Below are 25,418 nucleotides of genomic sequence, written 5' to 3'. Positions count from 1 at the left end.
GTGAATGAGTGCGCGGACGAAAGTGGAGTGTGGCCAAATTATATTATCTGGCCAGATATGGTTGGCCTCTACATTCACTCAATCAAATTTATGTGGGTTGATAACGCAGTCTGCGTCAATTATGCAATCCGATCATTGTTTTTAAATGTGTGTTTTCTACTGTGATGAATTGTTTTGTGGTGTTTACATCTATGTGAGGTCTGGTGTCTCTTATGACTTTTGATACAATAAATGGCAACTTGGTATACTTTGTGAGGCTATGTGACCATTGGATAACCAATTTGATATAAGCTTACTGTTTTGGTTAGCCTCCTCTCCATAGTGAGATACAAGCTCCAAGGAAGAGACACTGCTTAGGCCCCGTTCACATCACAAACGAGGATGGCCACGCATGCAGAACGCAACGCATGCGAACGCACGCCATCCACGTTTGTGTGCGTTGCGTGGCTGATCCCATCACTGAAAAGTGAATGGGACAGCCACGCGTGTTTACAAAAAATGCGTACAGCATGCGTTCCCGGACCGCACAGGTCCGGAACGCATGCAGTGTGAACATCAGACATTGCACTCTATGCAATGTCTGATGTCATGCGTGTCGGCCACCTGCACGCATTTCCAAAACGCGGCTGGAAACGCGTGCAGTGTGAACTATTCTCAATATGTTAATGGTTCAAAAATGATCAGGCCAGACAAGTACACGGCTAACTCCATCCCCATGTGTACACAACTCTCTCTGCCGTCTGTCTGCTGTGCCTATGAAATGTCCTTTGAGCTTAAAGAGAATCTGTATTGTTAAAATCGCACAAAAGTACACATACCAGTGCGTTAGGGGACATCTCCTATTACCCTCTGTCACAATTTCGCCGCTCCTCGCCGCATTAAAAGTGGTTAAAAACAGTTTTAAAAAGTTTGTTTATAAACAAACAAAATGGCCACCAAAACAGGAAGTAGGTTGATGTACAGTATGTCCACACATAGAAAATACATCCATACACAAGCAGGCTGTATACACCCTTCCTTTTGAATCTCAAGAGATCATTTGTGTGTTTCTTTCCCCCTGCAGCTATCTTCCACTGAAGTGTCAGGCTGTTTATTCCTGCAGAGTGCAGACAGCTCTGCCTGTATGTAATTCCTCAGTATGTGAAAGCCCAGCGAGCTCAGAGGAGGATTTATCCAGCTTGTAAAAGATAAGAGAGAAGAGAGAAGCTGCCCTAATCTAAATAATACACAGGCAGTGTGCAGAGAGGGGCCTGGAGGGGGGGAGATGCATCACAGAACCACAACACTGAAGAACTTGGCAGCCTTCCAGACACAGGCCTGACAAGTCTGACAAGAGAGAGATAAGTTGATTTATTACAGAGATGGTGATAGTAGAACATGCTGCAGTAAGCCAGAACACATTAGAATAGCTTTTGGAACTTGTAGGATGATAAAAAACAGGATGCAATTTTTGTTACGGAGTCTCTTTAAAGAAACCAGGAAAAGGAGCAGTCAGTTTGGAGTGGAAAGAACACACCCTTTATGAACTCCTCTGTTCATCATGCAATTGTAATTTTGAATCACAATTTTAAACATAGAAACAGTATATTTTGAAATGCAAAAATTCATCCAATTTGCCTGAGAAAGTAGTTGTGGATAGCATACACAACTCCCTGCTCTGAGGAAACATGCTGGTTGCATGTGTAACACATAAGCACACTAATGCATATGGGGGGGAGGAGATCCTCCTGGGATGAGCAGTCTCAGGGCCCATTTCCATTGGAGCGGTTTCCGCTCCGAATCCGCAGTTTCCCCGCAGGCAAATCGCGCGGGGAAACTCTGCCACAGGAAACTATAGCGCCGCCGTCCGAATCGCTTACCCTAGCGATTCGGCCGACACTGCCCACAGTTTTCGCGTGGGAGGCTGCGAATCCCATAGCCGTGCATGGCGCGGCTTCTGAAATTCGCCTGCGCTACCGCAGACCTGGAAAGTGCCGCCGCGCGTAGCACAAGTGGAAATGGGCCCTGAATGTTTGGCAAGGTGGAGGTGAGATACCAGAATTTGGCAACCATATGAATCACAGCCTGCTGAGATGTTCAGCTGGAAACCCAATACACAGAAGTCCATGAGCGTTAGGTTACAGTAATTCAACTGCTTGGGACACTTTATGGATTCCCTTAATGCACCAGTGATGTTCGTAATCAGCCAATAAAAATTATGCGAAATATTGTGTACATTTTTGTAATTATGCTTGCCTATATGTAATTACAAATTGTTCAATTGATTTTGTATAATCATTCATAATTTCGCATTAATTTTCACGTCATTTCTGCGTAAATCTGTGGCAACTTTTGCAGAGAATAGCATGCTATCACCAAAATTGCTACATGTTAAAAAAAAAAAAAAAAAAAAAAAAAGTAGTGGGTACAAGTCAAAATGTTTTTTTTCAAAAAGACCTTGTATTTTAAGAAAATAGTTAAAAATGCAAAGAAAAGTGTTTTTTTAAAGAGAAACTCCGACCAAGAATTGAACTCAATCTCAATCAGTAGCTGATACCCCCTTTTACATGAGAAATCTATTCCTTTTCACAAACAGACCATCAGGGGGCGCTGTATGACTGATATTGTGGTGAAACCCCTCCCACAAGAAGCTCTGAGTACCGAGGTACTTCTGGCAGTTTCCTGTCTGTGAACCTTGTTGCCTTGTGGGAAATAGCTGTTTACAGCTGTTTCCAACTGCCAAAACACCATACAGCAGCTACATCACTTGCCAGCAGTAAAAATGTCACCATATAAATCAGGGATTTAAAAGATTTTACAAATGGGCAAACACTGACTAAATCATTTATACATAATTATTGTAAAAATGAAGCACTTTTTTTTATTACATTATTGGCACTGGAGTTCCTCTTTAAATTTCAGTTTAAAAAACATTTTTCTTTGCATTTTTAAAAATAGAATCTCAAAAACAAGGTCTTTTTGAAAAAAAAAAAAAATTGTACCCACAATTTTCCTTAAAGAGAATCTGTATTGTTAAAATCGCACAAAAGTAAACATACCAGTGCGTTAGGGGACATCTATTACCCTCTGTCACAATTTCGCCGCTCCCCGCCGCATTAAAAATGGTTAAAAACAGTTTTAAAAAGTTTGTTTATAAACAAACAAAATGGCCACCAAAACAGGAAGTAGGTTGATGTACAGTATGTCCACACATAGAAAATACATCCATACACAAGCAGGCTGTATACAGCATTCCTTTTGAATCTCAAGAGATCATTTGTGTGTTTCTTTCCCCCTTCTGCTCTCATGCACTGAAGTTTCAGGCTGCTCTTTTCTTCCTGCAAACAGCTTTGCCCTTGTCTGAATTTCCTCAGTATGTGAAAGCCCAGCCAGCTCAGAGGACACTTTATCCAGCTTGTAAAAGATAGGAGAGCAGAGAGAAGCTGCACTAATCTAAATATCACACAGGCAGTGTGCAGAGAGGAGCCTGAAAGGGGGAGTTCATAGCAGAACCACAACACTGAAGAACTTGGCAGCCTTCCAGACACTGGCCGACAAGTCTGACAGGGGAAAGATACATTGATTTATTACAGAGACTGTGATAGCAGAAAGTGTTGTAGTAAGCCAGAACACATTAGAATAGCTTTTGGAACTTGTAGGATGATAAAAAACAGGATGCAATTTTTGTTACGGAGTCTCTTTAAAGCGGATCCAAGATGAAGAACTATCTATAACAAGTAACTTGTCTATATATCTTATCTAAAGTGGTTTACACAGCAAATCTAGCTGCAAACAGCTTCAATAAAATATGATTATTTCTTCCTGTGATACAATGACAGCAGCCATGTTTGTAAACATTACAAACAGGGAAGCTTATCTGCATCTTCTGTGAAAAAAACCTAATCCCCCCCCCCTCCTCCTCCTCCCCTCTGCCCCTGAAATCTGTGGCTAGTAATACCTCCCCCTCCTCCTGCCCAGACTGAGCTCCCATGAGCCATTGCTACTGCCAAGGCTCTCTGAAAAACTGTGGGCGAGGCTTGTTTAGTTTAAAGGGAGAGTATTAAAACAAAGTATTTGGCTTGAGGAATGCTTTATAAACAATAGGAAAGGAACACAATTATGCAATGAGTAAAAGTTCATCTCGGATCCACTTTAAAGCGGTATTGTCACCATAAAAATCAAATTTCAACAGCAACTGGTCTGAGTGTATTAAGTGATAAAGATGCTAATCCTGCATTCCAAACTTTTTCTGCTGTTATGGTTTGTAGTTATCACTTTAGGAGCACTGACCCTGTTGCCAAACAGTGCCGAAGAGTTGAATGCTGGGAGTTCTTTTTATCTATTATCCATTTCTCCTCTTCCATTTCCCTGCCTAGCTGCTTATCAGAATCACCCTCTGATTACTTTTGTTTGCAAGCAAGGCTGAGGTGACTCAGTGATTGGATGTGTAAAAAGAAAAACAGTACAGTTAGTATACACCTCAGTTGGAGTGTCTGAAGACTCTGGGAGGAAGGCAGCTAATGAATACACAATGAGCAAGAGAAGGGGGGGGGGGGGACAAGAGTCAGAGGATATGATGTCAGCATTAGCTTGGCAAGATGGGCACTGCCTAGAATAGGATTTTCTGCTTTTCCTTTATAAAATTCACAGGAATCATTACGTGGATAGCACAATACATCTGTTATGTAAGTAGAAGTAGTATTACTTATGTGTTTTTTATTTCTAGGTTAGCATGGGTGTCGCTTGTTAGAACAATAATAAAGCAGCTAGGCAGGGAAATGGAAGAGGAGAAATATATTATAGATAAAAAGAACTCCCAACATTCAACTCTTTGGCACCAGGGCCAGTGCTCCTGAAGTATGTGATAACTACAAACTATAAAAGCAGAAAAAAAAAGTTTTGCAAGTTTGGCATGCAGGATTAGCATCTTTATTACTTATTACACCCAGACCAGTTTCTGTTGAAATTTGATTTGTATGGTGACACTACCACTTTAACATATGTAGCAATAGCATGTATGGGGGCTTTGCTATTAACCGCTAAAGTCGGCACAAAATTAGGCAAAAAATACACATTATTTCAATTAAGTTTTCCCTAAAAATGTAAATTACACATAGGCATAATTTCTGCTCATCACTAAACTGCATACATGGCTCTGCTTTGCTTTTACGGGACATGGACAGTCTTTTCAGGATTAACTTGTTGCCGACAGCGTCACACCGATGCGCGTAAAGTCCTTGGGGCTTGTATTGCTGGAGATCATGCGAGCTAATGCAGCTCCGCCTTCAGCCTCCCAGCCGCTAGGAGACTGTTAGATGGCAAAACCGCCGTCTAATTAGCTTGTACAGCGCTGCGATCCACGGCAGCGCTGCAATCCTCTGTGGGCTCGGAGGTGATTCGCTGTCATAGCTGAAGCCTATCACCGCCGATCACAGTGATAGGCTGGGTGGCGGACGGAGGGCGGGTGTACAGTGTAAATTTAAAAAAAATAAAATAAAAAAAAACCATGGGGGAGCGATCAGACTCCACCAACAGAGAGCTCTGTAAATGGGGAGAAAAGGGGGGGGGGGGGGGGGAGGGAATGGGGAGAATCACTTGTATGCTGTGTTGTGTGGCCCTGCAGTGACGCCTTAAAGAGAGTCTGAAGCGAGAATAAATCTCGCTTCAGACCTCATAGATAGCAGGGGCATGTGTGCCCCTGCTAAAACGCCGCTAGCCCACGGCTTAACGGGAGTCCCTTCACCCCCAAATCCCCTCGGTGCAGCGGGGGAGCGCTTCCTGGTTGGGGCAGGGATAACCGCCGCAGCCCTGCCCCACGCGCGTCTGTCAGCGTATATCTCCGCCTCTCCCCCGCCCCTCTCAGTCTTCCTTCACTGAGAGGGGCGGGGGAGAGGCGGCGATGCGCCGCTGATAGACACGACTGGAGGCAGGGCTGCAGCCGTTAGCCCTGCCTCCAGGAAGCAATAAATCACGACCAAATCTACAACCAAGTATTGCAGGGGTGAGTTTGGGGGTGAAGAGACCCCCGTTTAGCGGCGCAATAGCGGCAGTTTAGCAGGGGCACACATGCCCCTGCTAACTATGAGCTCTGAAGCGAGATTTATTCTCGCTTCAGAGTCTCTTTAAAGCTGCAGTGGTCCTTTTTGTGAAAAACAGCCTGGTCTTTCAGGGGGTTTAACACTGCGGTCCTCAAGTGGTTAACCTTATTGCACCAGAATAGGTTCTGGAACTGACAGTTGCTGGTGATTCTATAAGTGTACCAGAGACGTGATTAACGTGTGTATTTATACTTCTCTGGGGCTCCCTCCAGCCCCAGGAGGAGAGTAGGCTCCCTCGCCATCCTCTCCGGCTGCCCTGTTCACTTATCCCCTCCCCCGGTAATCTGGCCAGTCCCACGCCCTGCTCATGCCAGCCACGCGTGCACCACGCTCCTGTGCAGGGCACCTGGAATCGCCTAGGAAGAAAAAAAAAACACTTCAAAAAGCGCTGAGCGTTTGCAATTACACTAGCGCTTTTTGGTGTGCACTGGCCCTTACATGGATTTTTAATAGATGTCAATGTTTGGCAGAAGTCGCTCCCTCTCTGAAGAGATTTTGATCAGAGAGCAATCTATATTTTAGCAGGGCTGTGGAGTGGGTACAAAAATCATCCGACTCAGTTTATGAAACCTCCAACTCCAGGTACCCAAAATTGCACCAACGCCGCAGCCCAATTCTTACCAGGGCTGTGGGTATTAGAACAACAATCATCCAACTCCTCAGTCTTTGGCTCCCAACTCCACAGGCCTGTACTTTAGGCAAGTTGGGTACTGATCTACTAGTATGGCCACCCTAATGCTCCCCAAGATTACATACTGTTCATATATCCAATGCTCCGTTATATCCTATGGATGACTAAGAAGGTTCTATTTTAGATTTTCAAACTGAACCTATGTGTTCATGGAAGTTGAATTCTCAGCAGGATGCTAAATGAACAGCATATTCCAGAAGTTCCATTATTGCACTGATATGCCTCCAGAATCTGCAATTGCTCCAGCACAGCTGGTGAACTACACATCTCAAGATTCCCAGTGGTATGTTCTCACTAACACACTGGATAAACAAGTGCCAGACGTTCCTGTAGCAGGTTTAGGGCCAGGAACGGGTGAAGAAATAAAAAAAAAAAAAAAAAAAAACATGCAAACGAGCAGTTTTTGCATGCAAATTTGCATGTATAATTGCTTCATAATTGTTTACATTTCTATTGACATTACAGTAGTAGAAAAGTTTGTGTTTTTTTTGTAATTGACATTACAAAAACATGGAAAAAACCTACACCAAAACTGAAAAAAAAAAAATTGCATGCAGTGTGCAGAAACACACTGCTGTGCAGTTTTTTTCTGCATACAAATTATGAAATTATTGAAATACATTGCTTTGCGAACAGAAAGAAATGCAAACAAATTCGCTTGCAGTGGAAACAGGCCCTTAGGCCTGGAACCCACTGAAATCAGCAAACGCAAAACGCAACCGCTAGCGGTTTGCCTGAGTGGTTTGCAAGCGGATTCATGCGAGTTTTCGGTCGCGTTTTGCAACAGTGTATTTTTTTCCTCAGCGGTTGTGTAGCGTTTTGCGTTTTTATCCTGATTGGTCCTGTGAATTATTTTTAATTTTGTTACAGTGTGCTGAACCGCAAAACGCTAGCAAAACCGCTCAGTTTAGGTTTTGCTGAGCGTTTCTGCTAGCGTTTCAATACTTTACATTGAAGCGCTAACGCCTAGGTTCTCAACGTGTGGTACGCGTACCCCAGGGGGTACTTCTGATGGTTCCAGGGGGTACTTGGGCTTGATATATTTAACCAAAAATAACAAATTTAGAGTTTTTAGAAAATGATAACTTATTTACACAACATCAAATTAGTGTTTTAGATATTTAAAAACAATAGTAAATGCTTGGAAATTGTTTAGAACCAATTATCATAAACTACAATTAACTATATATTTGTCAGGGGGTACTTCTGATAATGTTTACTATGCTAGGGGGTACTTGGTGAGTACAGGGTTTTAAAAGGGGTACATACCAATAAAATGTTGAGAAACACAGCGCTAACGCTCCCAAAATGCTGCAGGTCCTGCGTTTGCGTTTCTGGGAAACGCAAACGTTCCTGTGGAAGTTGCCCCATCCATAACATTAGCCCAGCGTTTTGGCAAACTGCTACCGTATCGCAGTGCTGCCAAAAGCGCTCCTGTGGGTTCCAGCCCTTAGGGTTGCAACAATCAGCTGTAAGAGGGATATAGACACTAGTCAGATCCAGGAACTGGAAACTCTGTTTTAGGCATCGCATTTTTTGTAGGTCTGAGTCCCAAGGATAGGTTACGTGTACGCCTGCTTACGTGAACTACAGCAATGGATGAATGACAACTGGCTGAAACTAAATGCAGACAAAACTGAAGTCCTTCTGATTGGAGGGCAGAGCATGATAACAAAACAACTTAACTTGCAGTCTTCACCACTGGGAATAGGAGGCACGGATCTACGCAGCTCTGATCATGTGCGTAGCCTGGGAGTTCTAATTGATGGGGATTTAAACTTCAGAACTCAAATCTCTGCTGTGGTGAAATCATCCTATTTTCACCTGAAGAACATTGCAAAAATCAAGCACCTCATACCCCCAGAAGATCTGCCAACCTTAGTCCACGCCTTCATCACATCCCGACTGGACTACTGCAATGCTCTCTACACTGGCCTTCCAAAAAAGGTCTTGTACCACCTACAGCTGATACAGAATACTGCTGCCAGACTGCTAACCAACCAACCCCGTCACTGCCACATAATGCCAGTCCTGCATTCCCTTCACTGGCTACCTATAGAATGGAGGGTCCTATTCAAGATCGGCCTACTGACATTTAAATCCCTGAATAATCTAGGCCCTGGATACTTGAAAGATATGTTACAGCTGCGTAGCAATCCCCGCATTCTCAGATCCACAGGTTCTAATAATCTAGTCATACCCAGAGTCCAGTTGGAAACTTTTGGTCCCAGAGCCTTCTGTCATGCTGCCCCTATGTTTTGGAACTCCTTACCTCAACAGATCAGGACAGCCCCATCCCTGGATGTGTTTAAATCCAGACTGAAAACCCACCTGTTCAGTCTGGCATTTGCAGAATTATAACTTTTGTTGTGTGAATACTTCATCCTACTAACTACTGAATCTGAGAGAGCCTAAGCGCTTTGAGTCCTATGGGAGAAAAGCGCTATAGAAATGTTATTGTATTGTATTATTGTATTGTGTATATACCACACACTAACTGTACAGGGGTCCCCAACCCCTGGTCCGCAGCCCACTGCTGGTCCGTGGGCCGTTATGTGCTGGGCCGCGCATCTAGCCTGTTCTGTCTTTTTTTCCCTTCCAGCAGAGCAGCATGCATCAGAGTGTCAGTAGGTGGCGCTGTTCTCATTACAACATCAGTTGAGCTTCCTCTGAACAGCTCGATGCTGTAAAAAAAACCCTCTGCTGCATGCTGCTCAACTGAAAGGAAATAGAAGTTGCCAGACCCCCGCAGTGGTAAGGCTGACTGGGGATGGGGGGGGGGGGGGGCACATCTAGATAGATAACCTGGGAGGGAGGGTACAGAACACTGGGGTAAATCTAGCTAACTGGGGAGAGGGGGATACAGAGCATTGGGGGTAAATTTATCAATACTTGGGAGGGGACTACATGACACTGGGGGCAAATCTAGCCATCTAAACTGGGGAGGGGGCTACCCAATACTGGTGGAACATCTGTGCGGGATTGTTTTTGAGGCCCAGTGGTTTTCTATATGCCCGCACCACAGTCCTGTTCCCTGTCCAATTCAATTTGCTTTTTTGAGCTGTGAGCAGTCATCTCCACAATCTTACGATGTGGGTATAGGCGCACGATCACGAGCAGATCCGATGACTCCACGCAAAGCATCACGATCGCTAAACTTCCTGTGCTGAGCAGGAAGAGGAATCGCCGCACGCTCGTCATAAAGAGGACATCGCTGGACCTGTTGGGTTGTGAGTACTCAGCTTTAAAGAGACACTGAAGCGAAAAAAAAATATATATAATGAATTGGTTGTGTACTATGAATCATTACTAGAAGATTAGCAGCAAAGAAAATATTCTCATTTTTATTTTCAGGTATATAGTGTGTTTTCTAACATTGCATCATTCTCTAATATGTGCAGATTACACAACACTCTGCATTCAAAATGATTCTTTCAGAGCAGTCTGAACTAATGACCTCTCCTCTGGCAGATAAAAAGAAAACTGTTCACTTACAGTTGAGATAATAAAAGTCAGAAGACAGCCCTCTCCACCACTTTGAAAGTCGTAGAGATTAATGGCTTTTTTGCATAGAGATAACAACTGGAGTTTCTTAACTCTTCCTGTACTGGAAACAATTAGACTGATGTATCTGATCTTAATGTTTTATTTCTTAGCTGTGCTACACATACAAATCATAATATCAATTTTTTTTTCGCTTCAGTGTCTCTTTAAAGGGAACCTAAACTAAGAACGCTATGGATTTTTCCCTTTTAAAATAATACCAGTTGCCTGACTCTCCTGCTGATCCTGTGTCTCTAAAAGCAACGGGTATTGTTTAACCTCCTTAGCGGTATGGACAAGCTCAGCTCGTCCTTTACCGCTGGAGGGCGCCGCTCAGCCCCCGCTGGGCCGATTTGCTTAATTTTTTTTTCAAACACGCAGCAAGCTCTTCGCTTGCTGCGTGTCTATTCTGATCGCCGCCGCGATAGAGCCCCTCCCACAGACCCCGTGCGCAACCTGGGCAATCAGTGCCAGGCAGCGCTGCGGGGTGGATCGGAACTCCGGATGACGTCACGTCATCGCAATAGTCGTCATGGCGACGGGGGAAGCCCTTAAGGAAATCCCGTTCAGAACGGGATTTTCTTACGTGGCTACACGCCGGCGGCGATCGAAACTGCACGCTGGAAGCCGCAGGGAGGGGGGCATCATGTAGCTAGCGCTAGCCTAGCTACATGATTTTGAAAAAAAAAATAATTCAACAAAAACTGCTGTGCTGCCACCCTGGCGCAGGTAATAGAACGCCAGGGTGGTTAAAAGGAAACATCCAAATCCCTCTCAGTTAAGGTTCTCTTTAACACTGCCATGGATATGATTCTCAAGGACTGGAGTTGACCAGTCTTGGGTGTAGTGCAGGGGGTGTCAAACTCAAATACAAAGTGGGCCGAAATTGAACACTGGGACCAAGTCGCAGACTAACCTCAATGTCTACTGGCCACCTTCTAAAGTTCCCTTGTGTCTAACTGCCCCCTATGCAGTTCCCTGGCGTCTAGTGGTCCTCCTCTGTCCCCTATAGTTCCCTAGTGTCTAGTGGCCCCCAGCCTCCTCTATACAGCTCCCTGGTTAGCGCCTCCCCCTACCTCCCCCAAATGGCTTCCCTGGTTCTCTAGGACAGCGCTCCCCAACCCTGTCCTCAAGGCCCACCAACAGTACATGTTTTGCAGAAAACCACAAACATTCACAGGTGAGGTAATTAGTGTCTCAGCAGGGCAGATTAACTACCTGTGTGGATTTTCACAAAACGTGCACTGTTGGTGGGCCTTGAGGACAGGGTTGGGGGAACACTGCATCTAGGACTTCACCTCCAATATAGCTTCCCTGGTGATCTGGAGTGGGCCAAACATAATGCAAAGTGGGGAGACCCCTAGAGGGCCAAATTTGATGGCTCTGAGGGCAAGATTTGGCCCGTAGGCCGGAGTTTGACATGCATGGTATAGTGGATAGCACTTGCGTCTTGCAGAGCTGGGTTCCTGCCTTATATCTGGGCCAGAACACTATCTGCATGGAGTTTGTATGCTTTCCCAGTGTATGAGTGGTTTTCCTCTGGGGGACTCCCGTTTACTACCAATCACAAAAACATACATATAAATTGTCATTGGGCTGCATATACAGATATTAAAACGGTTTTGTCCATCACAAATTTAGTGTGTATATGCGCCTTAGCACTAGAGATGTAGCGAACGGTTCGCCGGCGAACTGCACCAGGCGAACTTTTGCGGAAGTTCGATTTGCCCCATGATGCACTATGAGGGTCAACTTTGACCCTCTGCATCACAGTCAGCAGGCACATTGTAGCCATTCAGGCTACACTAAGCCCTGGAGCCCCACCCCCCTTATATAAGGCAGGGTCCGGCGGCCATTAGCCTCACTCGTGTGCCTGCTAGAGAGAGGAAAGGGACAGCTGCTGCAGACTTTTTCTCCTAGGGACAGATTAGTTAGGTTCTAGGCTGCTTTGCTTGCTCCTGTCCTGACTGATTATTATTGCTTTTAAAGCACCCAGCAACAGCTCTTTTCAGAGCTCATCCTGTACATAATATTTTTTTCTGTGTGTCAAACTGACACTTTTGTTGCATGCACAGCCTTGCTAATTGATATTGTGTGTACCACTGCCAGCAGCCCAGCACATTCAGACTACCTGTGTGTGCGACAGGGAGCTGCACATTGTACTACCCAGTACTGCATATACCCCAGTACCTGTTGTGTTTACGTAACCCACCTCATCACTGCATATACCTAGCTTTGTGTTGAGTGAACCCAGCTCACTGCATCTAACTACCTGTTGTGTTGTGTGAGAACCCACCTCACTGCATATAGCTAGCATCCCCCCCGAGATGGACAAAATGGACAAACCAGGTAGAGGAAGAGGTAGAGGCAGACCCAGAGGAAGGCCACCAGGCACCGGCAGGTCTGTGCGAGGTGGTGTTGCTGTGATTTCGTGCGGACCTGCCCCAAAATACAGTGCTCAGAAGAAGGCACGTGCCATCACTTCCCAAAATCGTGAGGAGGTGCTTGAGTATTTAACACAGAACACCATCTCTCGCAGCCACCTGCGCTACAACAAGCGCCAGCCAATATGCCCTTCGTCAGCTGCTGATGCCACCCTAGCGCCATCACCCCAGGGGAAGGGGGGTGTTCAGCGGTTTGGACATTTTTTCACGTGTGTCTCAGATCGGAGCAAAACCATCTGTTGTCTCTGCCAGCAAAAATTGAGCCGTGGAAAGGCCAACTCTCACGTAGGGACAAGTGCCTTACGAAGGCACCTGGAGAGAAGGCACAAACAGCTATGGCAAGAACACCTGAGGAAAAGCAGCACCCCTCAAAAGACAAGCCACCCTCCTTCTCCTCTTCCTCCTTCAGGTGCATCGTCTTCATCCACTTTCTCCCTTGCACCTTCACAGCCACCCTCCTCCACACCGCCTCTTCCCTTGAGCGGTTCCTTCTCTGCCCACAGCAGTACCCAGCTGTCCGTGAAGGAAGTATTTGAGCGGAAGAAGCAAATGTCTGCCAGTCACCCACTTGCCCGGCGTCTGACAGCTGGCGTGGCGGAACTATTAGCTCACCAGCTATTACCATACAAGCTGGTGAAGTCGGAGGCTTTCCGTAAGTTTGTGGCCATTGGTACACCGCAGTGGAAGATACCAGGCCGCAATTATTTTTCACAAAAGGCCATACCCAAACTGTACCGTGCAGTTGAGAGGCAAGTGGTGTCATCTCTGGCACACAGCGTTGGGTCAAGGGTCCACCTGACCACGGATGCCTGGTCTGCCAAGCACGGGCAGGGCCACTACATTACATACACAGCCTCCAGCCACCTCCTCTCCACCTGCTACCACCGCTTCGCTGTCATCCTCCTCGGCTGGTGCCACAATCTCCTCTTCAGCTACACAGCCCCAGCACCCCAGGGCCTATGCTGCATGCTAGGTACGACGGTGTCACGCAGTGTTAGACATGTCTTGCCTGAAAGCGGAGAGTCACACTGGAGCAGCTCTCCTGGCTGCTCTTAACAAACAGGTGGAGCAATGGCTGACCCCGCACAAGCTTGAGATCGGCAACGTGGTGTGTGACAACGGCAGCAATCTCATTGCTGCGTTGAATTTGGGAAAGCTGACACACATACCCTGCATGGCACATGTGCTGAATCTGGTCGTGCAAAGATTTGTGTCCAAGTACCAAGGCTTAGAGGACGTCCTGAGGCAGGCCAGGAAGTTGTGTGGGCATTTCAGGCGCTCTTACAAGGCCATGGCACGCCTTGCGGACATTCAGAGTAGAAACAACTTGCCGATGAGACGCCTGATTTGCGATAGCCCGACTCGCTGGAATTCCACCCTGCTGATGTTCTCTCGCCTGCTAGACCAGGAGAAAGCAGTCACCCAGTACCTGTATCATTACAGTACAAGGACACAATCTGGGAGGATGGGGATGTTGTGGCCCAACAACTGGACACTGATGCGAAATGCATGCAGGGTCATGGAGCCCTTTGAGGAGGTGACCAAACTGGTGAGTCACGATGAGGGCACCATCAGCGACTTGATCCCCTACGCCTACTTCCTGGAGCGTGCCGTGCGTAGAGTGGTGGATACAGCTGTGGAGGAGCGTGAATGAGAAGAGTTACCGCAGCAGGAAGGGAGCCATTTACACCCAAACCCGATGTCAGGAATATATTGGGGTGCTGATGCTGTTAAGGATATAACAGTAATATATTTTCATTTTCCCATTTTTATATCTGCTGTGGTATGTCAAAGGTGTAGATATGCAGGCTAGATTCATGGACTGTTCATGTATTTGGGTGGGTGGGTCACTAGACCTACATTTGCATCTAAAGAGGTCTTCAGTGAAGAAGACCAGTCACCTTCAATAGGCAAGGAAGCGGCTCATTAGGCCACTAGCAGTCACTTTTGATCTGCTGTCTCAGGTGTGATTGTCTGCGTCTGTCTACAGGCAATTACAGGCAAACTGCTACCTGTAACCAAAATGCAATCTTTTCATGTATTTGCTAAAATACACTTTAACCTAGGAAATAATGTTGAGGAAGCGTTAATTGTCACCTGCCGGGGGGGTGGGAAGAGTCCTTTTTGATGATCTGAGAACTGAGACAGGAAAGGATGACGCGCGTTATGTAGGAAATTTAATTATTCCTGGATATGGACATGTGAGTGGCCTCAGGCCATCCAGGGGACTATATAATCCCAGCCTGGGATCGTCACAAATCGTAGTTCTTGGAGGTAGCTCACACGGCTAGAATTAACCTGGTTCCTGACCAGAAGTGCGTACCCCCCGCAACAACGCCAGATCGATACGCTGGTACGTTTATTTCCCCGTTTATTTTGGTAAGCAAAATCGCTTTGTGTGTATCTTTGTAACCTCCTATTTTTGTAACTTTTATCTTGTAACTTTTTTACTTTGTTTTTTGTAATCTTTTGTATATATTCTGTTCTGCATTGTTCCATGTTTTTCTGGAATATTAAATTATTATTTAATAAGCTTGACTTCTGCCGTACTAAACTAACACTCACAGCCTAGAGGAGACTGCAGTGTAGCTGTGTATAAGTCCATGCCTAATTGTATGTTTGAGCAACACTACCATATGAAATTGCAATTGCATTGTGTGTGTGTGTGGCACTTCTGCGCTCAACAGCCGAGTGGGAAGTCTAACAGTATCGTTCGGAACTACTGTTAGTGGTTTTGCTGCACGACATTGTAACTTGCATTACAAATTATTGTCTGATTGTGCTGTGTTACTGTACTGTGTGTGTGGGTGCATGGCGTTCTCGTATTCGGCCTAAGCGCGAAGCTGACCCAAATACGAAAACGCAGATTGCGTGTTGAGCCCTCGACAGCTGAGGGGACGTGTCTAGCAACGCTAGTGGTGGCAGTGGGAAGTGTTTGAGGGGTTCCAGCCTTGTTTGTAGCTTAAATGCTTAAATAAGGCTGTTCCCCGCTTAATCTGATCTAACCCGCAGTCGGGAACCGCATACGCAGGCGTGCCGCGGGCAGGTTCCTGACACCCAATGTTCCCACAACACCTGCGGCAGCACAGAGGGGGGAGGAGGAGGAAGAGGAGTCGTGTGGGGAAGGAGAGGAGTCAGACTCTGATGATGGTGATGATGAGGAAGGCGTTTCTGTGGGGGAGGAAGAGGCGTCGGAAGAAGAACAACCGCGGCAGCCGTCACAGGGGGCTTCTGCTGCTCCACGTTCCCGTGGTATTGTTCGTGGCTGGGGGGAGGAAGGAGTTGCATCCCGTCACTGAGGAAGAGCAAGAGGAGATGGAGAGTACGTCTGCATCCAGCTTTGTGCAGATGTCCTCTTTCATGTTGTCCTGCCTGTTGAGGGACCCCCGTATCAAAAAACTCAAGACGAATGACCTGTACTGGGTGGCCATGCTACTAGACCCTCGGTACAGGCACAAAGTGGTGGACCTGTTACCAAGTCAACACAAGGCGGAAAGGATGCAGCACTTGCAGAACAAGCTGTCGATGATGCTTTACAATGCGTTTAAGGGTGATGTGGCTGCACAACGCAATCAAGGTACCACTGGCAGTAACCCGCCTCCTCCCAAGTCCACGCAGGCAAGGACAGGACGCTCCAGCGATCTCAGGGTGATGTCGGACATGCGGACGTTCTTTAGTCCAACTCCTCGCCATAGTCCTTCCGGATCCACCCTCCACCAACGCCTGGACCGGCAGGTAGCCGACTACCTGGCCTTGAGTGTGGATGTAGACTCTGCGAAAAGCGACGATGAACCCTTGGACTACTGGTTGCGCAGGCTTGATCTGTGGCCAGAGCTGTCCCAATTTGCCATACAACTTCTCTCTTGCCCTGCCGCAAGCGTCCTGTCAGAAAGGACCTTCAGTGCAGCTGGAGGCATAGTTACTGAGAAGAGAAGTCGCCTAAGTCACGACAGTGTTCAGTACCTGACCTTTATCAAAATGAATGAGGAATGGATCACGGAGGGCTACTGCACGACCGAAGACTAAGGCCCAGTGCACACCAAAACCGCTAGCAGATCCGCAATATGCTAGCGGTTTTGGGAGCTGATTTCAGAGCGATTCTAGGTATGTTTAGAGAGGTTTTCTAAACATACCTAGCGGTTTTGCGTGCGTTTTTGTGTAGCAGATTACACATATTGTTACAGTAAAAGCTGTTACTGAACAGCTACTGTAACAAAAATGCCTGGCAAACCGCTCTGAACTAGCGTTTTTCAGAGCGGTTTGCGTTTTTCCTATACTTTACATTGACGAAACGCTTCCGAAAACCGCAAACACGCAGCAGGAGGCGCGTTTGCGGCTTGGCAAAAACCGCAAACCGCCGGTGTGCACCATCCCATTGCAATACATTAGACAAGCGTTTTTAGAGGCGGATGCGGCCGGCGGATCGCTCCAAAAACTGCTCGGTGTGCACTGAGTCCAAGTCAGTCCCCACACAGCATCTCTGCCTGCAGGCCGCTTGACTGCCTTCTCCGCCACCACCAACAGGGTCCAGGACTCTAGGCGGATTCCTGAATTTTTAAGGCCGCTGCTAGCAGCGGCCGCTACACAAATTTTTCTGGTGCGTGTACATGCCTGCCTAATTTTTCTGACTGCACTGCGGGCGGCTGCAACAAAAAAACAAAAGGCTTGGACATGTGCCCATCCCCCTTCGTGATCATTACCTTGCCGCGGTGAAGGGGCTTGCGCATCACAATGAAGCAATGACCACCGGCTATTTCAGTGTCTCGGGTGGGGGTGGCACACAAAAGATAATAAGGTCGTTGCTTCATTGTGGTCAGACCAAATTTGATCAGCTGGACAGTCACTGTTCTATCATTGAGCTACCACAGGCCGGCGACCATATGGCCTTGAAAAACGCCGCGGCCTACACTCTGGCCACGGTGTGCACCAGTCCAGCACGGCCGTCACTACGCAAACAGCTGTTTGCGGTGCGTTATACAGTGAGTTTGGTGTGTCAGTGTGAAGCAGAACTCTAATTACACTCCCTGATTGATGTATACCCATGCAAGATGTTTGAAAGCACTTTAGGCCTGCAATTTAGCATTCAATGTGATTTCTGCCCTTAAAACGCTGCTTTGCGTCAAATCCAGATTTTCCCCCCGGGACCTTGGGCATGTATCCCACTCCGCTATGCCCCCCTCCAGGTGTTAGACCCCTTGAAACATCTTTTCCATCACTTTTGTGGCCAGCATAATTTTTTCTATTTTTCAAAGTTCGCCTCCCCATTGAAGTCTATTGCGGTTCGCGAACTTTTACACGAACCGAACCTTCCGCGGAAGTTCGCGAACCGAAAATCGGAGGTTCGCGACATCTCTACTTAGCACCTTTGGGCTCTTAGGAAAATTTTCCTAGAGTGCTGCTTTAAAATGTTGACACATTGCAAGTAGTATTTATTCTATCATTTCCATAACAGGTTTCACAAGTGTTCAGCCTTTTACTAGATACACAATTATGACTGCAGTACAGCAGGTGTACATTGTAAAAAAACAACTTAGAGGTGGTCATCACATTATTATGACACCGTTACATTATTCACATTTGTGACAAGTCAGTGCAACATTTATTCTGCGTATGTCTAAGCAGGAAACGTGTGTGGCGTTATGACAAGTGCCACACTCCGCACCTAAGTGATTTATCTCAAACAAACACGCAGGTTAATGAGGTTAGCCATTTAAACAGATGGGAAATCAGAGCTCAAGATCAACAATCCTGTTGGTGTTTGTTTTGCTGTAGTTCTAATCCATTCTGATATAAACCACTAGTCTAATGAGAGCCATAAAATGGCCTTGGGGACTATGAAACCAATGTGCAAGTAGAAAGTCATGCACTAATCAGCTGTCCTAACTATTCACAGTAACTAAAGATAATAACAAACAAAGGGAGGTCAGACATGGAAGCACAACCTAACCACCCTCAGGAGAGTATCTCTGACTTCCAGCACACAAATAGGAGTCTGTTGCTTCTATGGGGAAAAAGAGAACATCAGCCCCCCCTTATCTCCATGGCGAAAACATCCATGCCCTACAAACAAGTGCAGATACTCATTTGACCCATTCCTGTTTGTTAATCTACAAGAAAAAAAAAACAAAAACAAACAAAAAAAAACATTTTTACCATTCCCACCAAGAGCCATTTTCACCTTTCAGAGCACCTCCCATTAGGCCATAACTTTATCACACCTACTGTATAAATACTCGTGTATAAGCCTAATTTCTCAGCATAAAAAAAAAATTGTTGAAACGTTATCCCCTCGGCTTATATGAGTCAGTGGAGAAAAACAGATGGTGGAACAGGTTTGGCAGAGGAGCGCAAGGATCGTGCACTAGTGATCCTGCTCTTGCCAGCTGGCTCCCAGCTGTGTCAGTGCACCCCACCCCCTGCAACATGGTGTGCAGAGTATGCTGCTCAAGACTACCTGTGTCCCCTGGCTTGTGGAGCAGAGCATGCAAGCAACGTGTCAGCAGCGCAATGATTGGGGATTCTTCCTGTGTGTCAATCACTGTGTCTCATATCTATGACGTCATCTAGTGGCTTCTTGAGACAGTTGTATGATCCTAGGGCAAATCTGGCTATGGGGAGGGGGGCTGACTTGTACTGGGGGAACATCTGGCTACTGGGGAGGAGCTATATTGGGGAAGAGGCTTATACGTGAGTCAATCACTGTTTCCTGGTTTCTAAGGAAAAAGTACACGGGTAGGCTTATATGCGAGTATATTAACACCATCGTACCTAGCCAGCTGACCAACAAACTCCATGCACTAGGTCTTGCTCCCTCCATATCTACTTGGTTATTGGACTTCCTTACTAATCGCCCTCAAACTGTCAGACTAGGAAAACAGACATCCTCCATCCTTACCTTGAGCACTAGCGTGCCACAGGGCTGTGTATTAAGCCCTCTCCTCTATGCACTTTTTACCCATGACTGCCAGCCTATTCATACCTCAAACACAATTGTTAAGTTTGCAGATAACATGACTGTCATTGGGCTTATATCAGACAATGAGCAAGCTGCATACAGAGAAGAAGTTAGGAACCTGACTGCATGGTGCGACATTAACAACCTGTTATTAAATACAAAGAAGACCAAAGAAATTATCCTGTACTTTAGGACCACTCATGTACCGCTAACTATCAATGCAGAGGCTGTGGAGAGAGTTTCCAGCTTCAAATTTTTGGGAGTCACCATCGCTGAGAACCTGTCCTGGGCTGACAATGCTTTAGCTTTAACTGGCAAAGCACAACAACGCCTCTACTTTTTGAGAAAACTAAGGAGCGCTGACCTCCCACAGAAGCTGCTGGTTAATTTCTACAGATGCACTATAAAAAGCATTCTGACCAATTTCATGACGGCCTGGTACAACAGCTGTACCAAGGCTACTAGAGAAGCCCTGCAGTGAGTTATTAAAACAGCAGAAGCCATTACTGGCACTGAACTACCATCACTGGAACTCTTGTACAAGACTCGCTGTATAAGAAGGGCCAAATACATTATAAAGGACAACACTCACTCTGGAAATGCCTTGTTTGAGCTCCTTCCATCAGGTAAACGTTTTAGATCAATACACACACACACACCTTTTTCCCATCCGCCATAAACTTGATGAACTCTGAATCCTCTCTGAAATAATTAACACTGTGTACAAATTGTTTAAACATCTGTAATACCTGGCATACTTGTATAATTTCTTCTCTTCCTTGCTACTATCACTATGTTCCCTATATGCACCGTGGGGTTGTCATGAAAAGTAATTTTGTTGTGTTACATAATGACAATAAAGTGAATTGAATTGAGTATATACGGTAAACTATCTAGATCTTGTTTTGTTTTTACCACAAATTAAGCATTTTGTGGGTGATAGTCATTTTCAGTAATTACTGTATTTTCTATGCATTTTAAAGGGGGGGGGGGGAGAACTAAAAATGAAATAAAAAAAATATTTCTCCAATTCCATGCCCTATAGTTTAAAAATAAACACTAATTGTAACGATTGTGGAACTTTCTCCGTGATCAGCGCACAACGCGTGCGCTGATACGGCAGAAATCCTCCACAAGCGTATAATTGCAGGAACCCAGCAAAAGGCGCTACGCACCCGTAGAGGGAAATTCCTGTCGGCAGATGGCGCTGAGGAGTGCAGAGGAACCAATCCTCTGTACCTCCACAAATGCCAGACAGGAATTGTACGAAGCGCAGAACGCAATCGCAAGAGAAGCGATTGCGAATGAGAACGAGCAAAGGGACAGGTTGTATGTGTGTGCGCCAATCTAGTCGCCACCCCGCGACAGCGCACACACAACAGCAGATACGAAACAGAAACGCATCCGCAAGAAAGGTGATTGCCAAAAGTGACACAAGGCAGATCAGAACAGAATACGAGGATAGCAAAGGCACAGCAAATCATACAATGAGGAGACACGGAAAACAACAAACGCTAAGTGAACGCGAACACCGCACTCATTCGCAACAGTGCACGCATTCATGCGTGGTCTCCACGTGATAAGCACAATAGAGACAAGCACGCCTAACTAACCATCGACAGACAAACATGCAACAGAGGACGCGAGCGCTTGCTTAACGGTTACCTCACCGAGCCTCCAGCAAGCGTTTGTAGCAGACAAGACAGACACACACAAACAGGGACAAGCGAGAGATAGGATCCACAGCACTAGCGAAAGTGGCTAGCGCGATCCAGGAAGACAGAACAGAAGGATCCACAGTACTAGCGCATGATGCTAGTGCGATCCAGGTACAGAGTAGCAGAACAGAAGGATCCACAGCACTAGCGGAAAGTGGCCAGCGCGATCCAAGGAGACAGAACAGAAGGATCCATAGCGCTAGCGCAAGATGCTAGTGCGATCCAAGTGAGACAGATCAGAAGAGATAGCTGGTAGCAACCGCTGCACCAGCTATACTCCAAGAACAGAGATCAGAACCATTTCCTGTCGACCACCGCTGGGACAGGACAATCGCAACAGAACAAACAAACAGATAAGCAATCCTAACTGCACTAAGGAAACCTGCCTAGTGCAGTTTTCCAGGAATTACTCTAAGCTGATCTTCAAACAGAGAGTAAGGCTGACACTCCTCCAGGAGTGTTACACAGGACTAAATCCTTATGACCAGCGAAGCATTGTGGGAAACACATAGTACTTATAGTACACGCCTCCAATGAATGTGGCCAGGCAATTTGCATGACAACGTATGCAAATTCCTCAGCAAGCACAAGCTGCAAAACTGACAGAAGATCTCCTTTCCAGAATCCTGCAGCATGCAAACCTAAACAATGGTCAAAAAGCTGCCTGCCTGCACAGGCAGCTGAGCAGATCATTACACTAATGTAGATAATACCCACACATTATATTCGGCAATTTCTCTTGGCTTATCACATTTAAAATTATGTTCAAAGTACAATGTATGGCATCAATATTTCTGGGGAAATACAAGTGCAATTTTTTTTTCTGTTTCTACTTTACCAATAATTACAAGCCCTTACTTTCTAAAATAACAGTCATGACATACATATTAAAAAGCTGAATTCCAAATTTAACTTTTTTTTTTAAATGTAGTCACTTTGGCTTTTTCTTTTTATACAAGTCTTATTTCGGTACCTGCGGGGAAGCGACGGGGCAGAAGGGATAAATAAAAGTGTGTGTGTGAGCGTATGTGTTGCATACACGTAACCTATCCTCGGGACTCAGACCTAGAAAAATGCAATACCTAAAGCCAAGAATTTCTAGTTCCTGGATCTGACTAGTGTCTACGGCCTGGTGCACACCAGAGGAGTTTTTCTGAGCATTTTGAGTTTTTAAATCTGCTGCTAATGTTATCCTATGTGTCTGTGCCCACTGGAGCAATGAGGTTTTGTAAAAAAAAAAAAAAAACCATAGCATTACATTTGGAAGAGCTTTTGAAACCTCTAGCCTTTTTTCCATTGTATCCATAATTTCATAATTTGTATGCAGGAAAAAACAAAACAAAACAAAACACTGCACAGCAGAAGTATTTGGTCATTTATTTTGAAATTTGTCTACACCATCATATGATGGACGTGTGTAAATGGCTTTTACGTGTACTTTCGTTTTTATGAATGAACATGGGCTTCTGATTGGGGCCATGTTTATTCATTGACAGCACTTTGACTGGCTTCAGGAATATATATTACTGTTCACCAATCCTACCGAGTAAGTCCCACCATGAACAAGCATCAGGAATGAGGGCTCTTTTCACCCAGGAACCGCAATCATGTTTCCTCATAATTTCCACTTCCATGATACTCTACTCACTGTGGACCCAAGTAGACTACTTATAATGCAATGCTATGGGGGATTTTTATAAACTCACATAGCTCTAGTGGGATGGCACCCGTAGCATTAAATTAGCAAGCGATTAAAGAGAGATGGAATAGCACCTCGGCAATCCTCTGTGGGTGTGCTGAACGGCTTGTAAAAGGGCATGTACCCCAAAACAGCGGGCTTTAGCTGCTACCAGGGCTGTGGAGTCGGTACAAAAATCCACCAACTCCGACTCCTCAGTTTAGGATTCCACCGACTCCTCTAATTTGCATATTACAATCTTGTTGATTGAAAGTATATAACATGAAATTCGTCTCTTAACTGCCAACACTTAGGAATTTTAAAAAACTGAAGTGAGAAGGATATGGAGACTGCCATATTTATTCCCTTTAGTCATAGACTAAAACTAGTCCTTGGTAAGAGTACTTGTAAAAGGTACAGGCCGTAACAAAGAACGTGTTGCGGCGACAGGTCGCCCGTGAGTATGCGCCGTCGCACGGGCGCGCACCCCGAACTGTCGCCCGTCGCAGATGTCGCCAGGCGATTGGCGCGGTCAATCGACTGGCAACTGTCGCTAGTCCGCGTGAGTACGCGGACTAGCGACAGCAACCTCCATTGAGGTATGCGGAACTTCCGGCGGGGGAAGAGGAACGTCGGCAACAGCTTCCGTCGCGCCGCTGGTCCCTCTTCCGTGTGTGTACGCGGAGGGACCTGGCGAGGAGCTGTCACCGGCCTGTCACCCACACGCTCACGTGTGCTGGCGACAGGCCACTTTTGCAGCCCGTGAGTACGGGCCATTAGAGCATTACATTAGCAAGAGCTTTTCAAATCACAAAGCGCTCCTAGTGGTTTCCAGGCCTAATGCTATGAGATTATTTCCAACATGTCAGATCTGATTTCTGAGCAATTTCAGACTGTTTTCCATTCACTCATCAGAAATTGATCAGAAAATGCTCAGATCAATAAAAAATAAGATCGGACATGTTGGAAATAAATCGATCTGACAGTAAATCTTCCAGAAAATCTTAGTGTGTACCTAGCATTGAGGAGCTTAATCACACCCAAAATGCACTAGAATGACGAATGTACTCAGCAGAAAATAAATCTGTAAACAGATCCTGCTAATGAACAGTCACAGCTGTCATAACTGTACCCTGCATTTTGCAATCAGTTAGTGTGGAATGGCCAGCAAAGCTATGTACATACATGGCCCACCAGAGAGGATTCTGTGTGAGAGTAGGGAGAAGCTAGGTCATAGAAAAAAAAATACATCAGTAAATATTACTGATATTAGTGTGAATGAAGAACTTATATTCTACTAGTTAGCCTACAAATAGCAAATGGTGAATTGACAAATATGTTGGTTAAAGAGAAACCGTGACCAAGAATTGAACTTCATCCTAATCAGTATCTGATGCCCCCTTTTAAATGAGAAATCTATTCCTTTTCACAAACTGATCATCATGGGGCTCTGTATGGCTGATATTGTGGTGAAACCCCTCCCACAGGAAACTGAGGACCATGGTCCTGGCAGTCTCCGGTCTGTGAACCTTGTTGCATTGTGTTAAATAACGGTTTACAGTGGTTTCCAACTGCCAAAAGCAAGCAACAGCTCCTTCCAGTGACATCACCTGCCAGCAGTAAAAATGTTAGATTGTAAATCAGGGAGAGGAAAGCTTTTACAATGGGCAAACTCTGACAATCATTTATATATCATTATTGTAAAAATAAAGCCCTTTTTTTTTTTTACATTATTTTCACTAGAGTCCCTATTTAAAGTCGTCTAACTTGTGTCAATGTATGCTACTTTGTTGGAACAACACGTCATTTTGCCACTTTTTGAAGGTGACACAAGGAAGCCGCAGGTTTCCTCAGCCCGGGATGAGCTGTAATGAGTCAGGGAGACAGGTGACAGTTGGAAGTGACTGCTGTGTGGTGGGTGATGTGTGTGGCGGAGACAGTAGGGCGGGCGCGCGCACTGGCAGCGGACACGGAAAAGTCCCCCAACTTGTTGCGTACGTCCTTCGCGCAAAGATTCCTCACACTCCAGATGTAAGAAGTGCCCATCATACTCTGAACTCCGCCTCTATCACTCACCGGTGTCGGCGGCGGTGGCCGCGGCCAGCACACACAGCAACACGGACAGACCACAGAGCACATCCATCTCCAGCCCGTACTTCGCGACCTCTTTCCCGGGACCAGCCGCCTATAGCACGTGATATTTCTCTAGCCCCGCCTTCTGGTGATACGCACAAACACACTGCCCTCAGTAACCAGCGTCCCCGCCCCCAACATTCTTGTTTCTATCATTCCCACCTACACCGCGTGATGTG

The 25,418-nt window shown here is 45.9% G+C and overlaps 1 protein-coding gene across 1 annotated transcript in view; it reads right to left on the bottom strand.

The window, feature by feature from the left end:
- PTTG1IP (PTTG1 interacting protein) overlaps positions 1 to 25,418 on the bottom strand; it is a 102,945-nt gene extending 77,527 nt beyond the window's left edge. Inside the window, exon 1 of the mRNA XM_068245220.1 lies at positions 25,183 to 25,418. Coding sequence (XP_068101321.1) covers positions 25,183 to 25,249 — 67 coding nt within the window. The 5' untranslated portion in view covers positions 25,250 to 25,418. The remainder of the gene's footprint in view (positions 1 to 25,182) is intronic.

The sequence above is a fragment of the Hyperolius riggenbachi genome, chromosome 7, assembly GCF_040937935.1.
Source record: "Hyperolius riggenbachi isolate aHypRig1 chromosome 7, aHypRig1.pri, whole genome shotgun sequence".
Lineage (NCBI taxonomy): Eukaryota > Metazoa > Chordata > Amphibia > Anura > Hyperoliidae > Hyperolius > Hyperolius riggenbachi.
The sequence above is the reverse complement of the archived record's forward strand: the minus strand, read 5'-3'. Positions and strand labels throughout refer to the sequence as shown.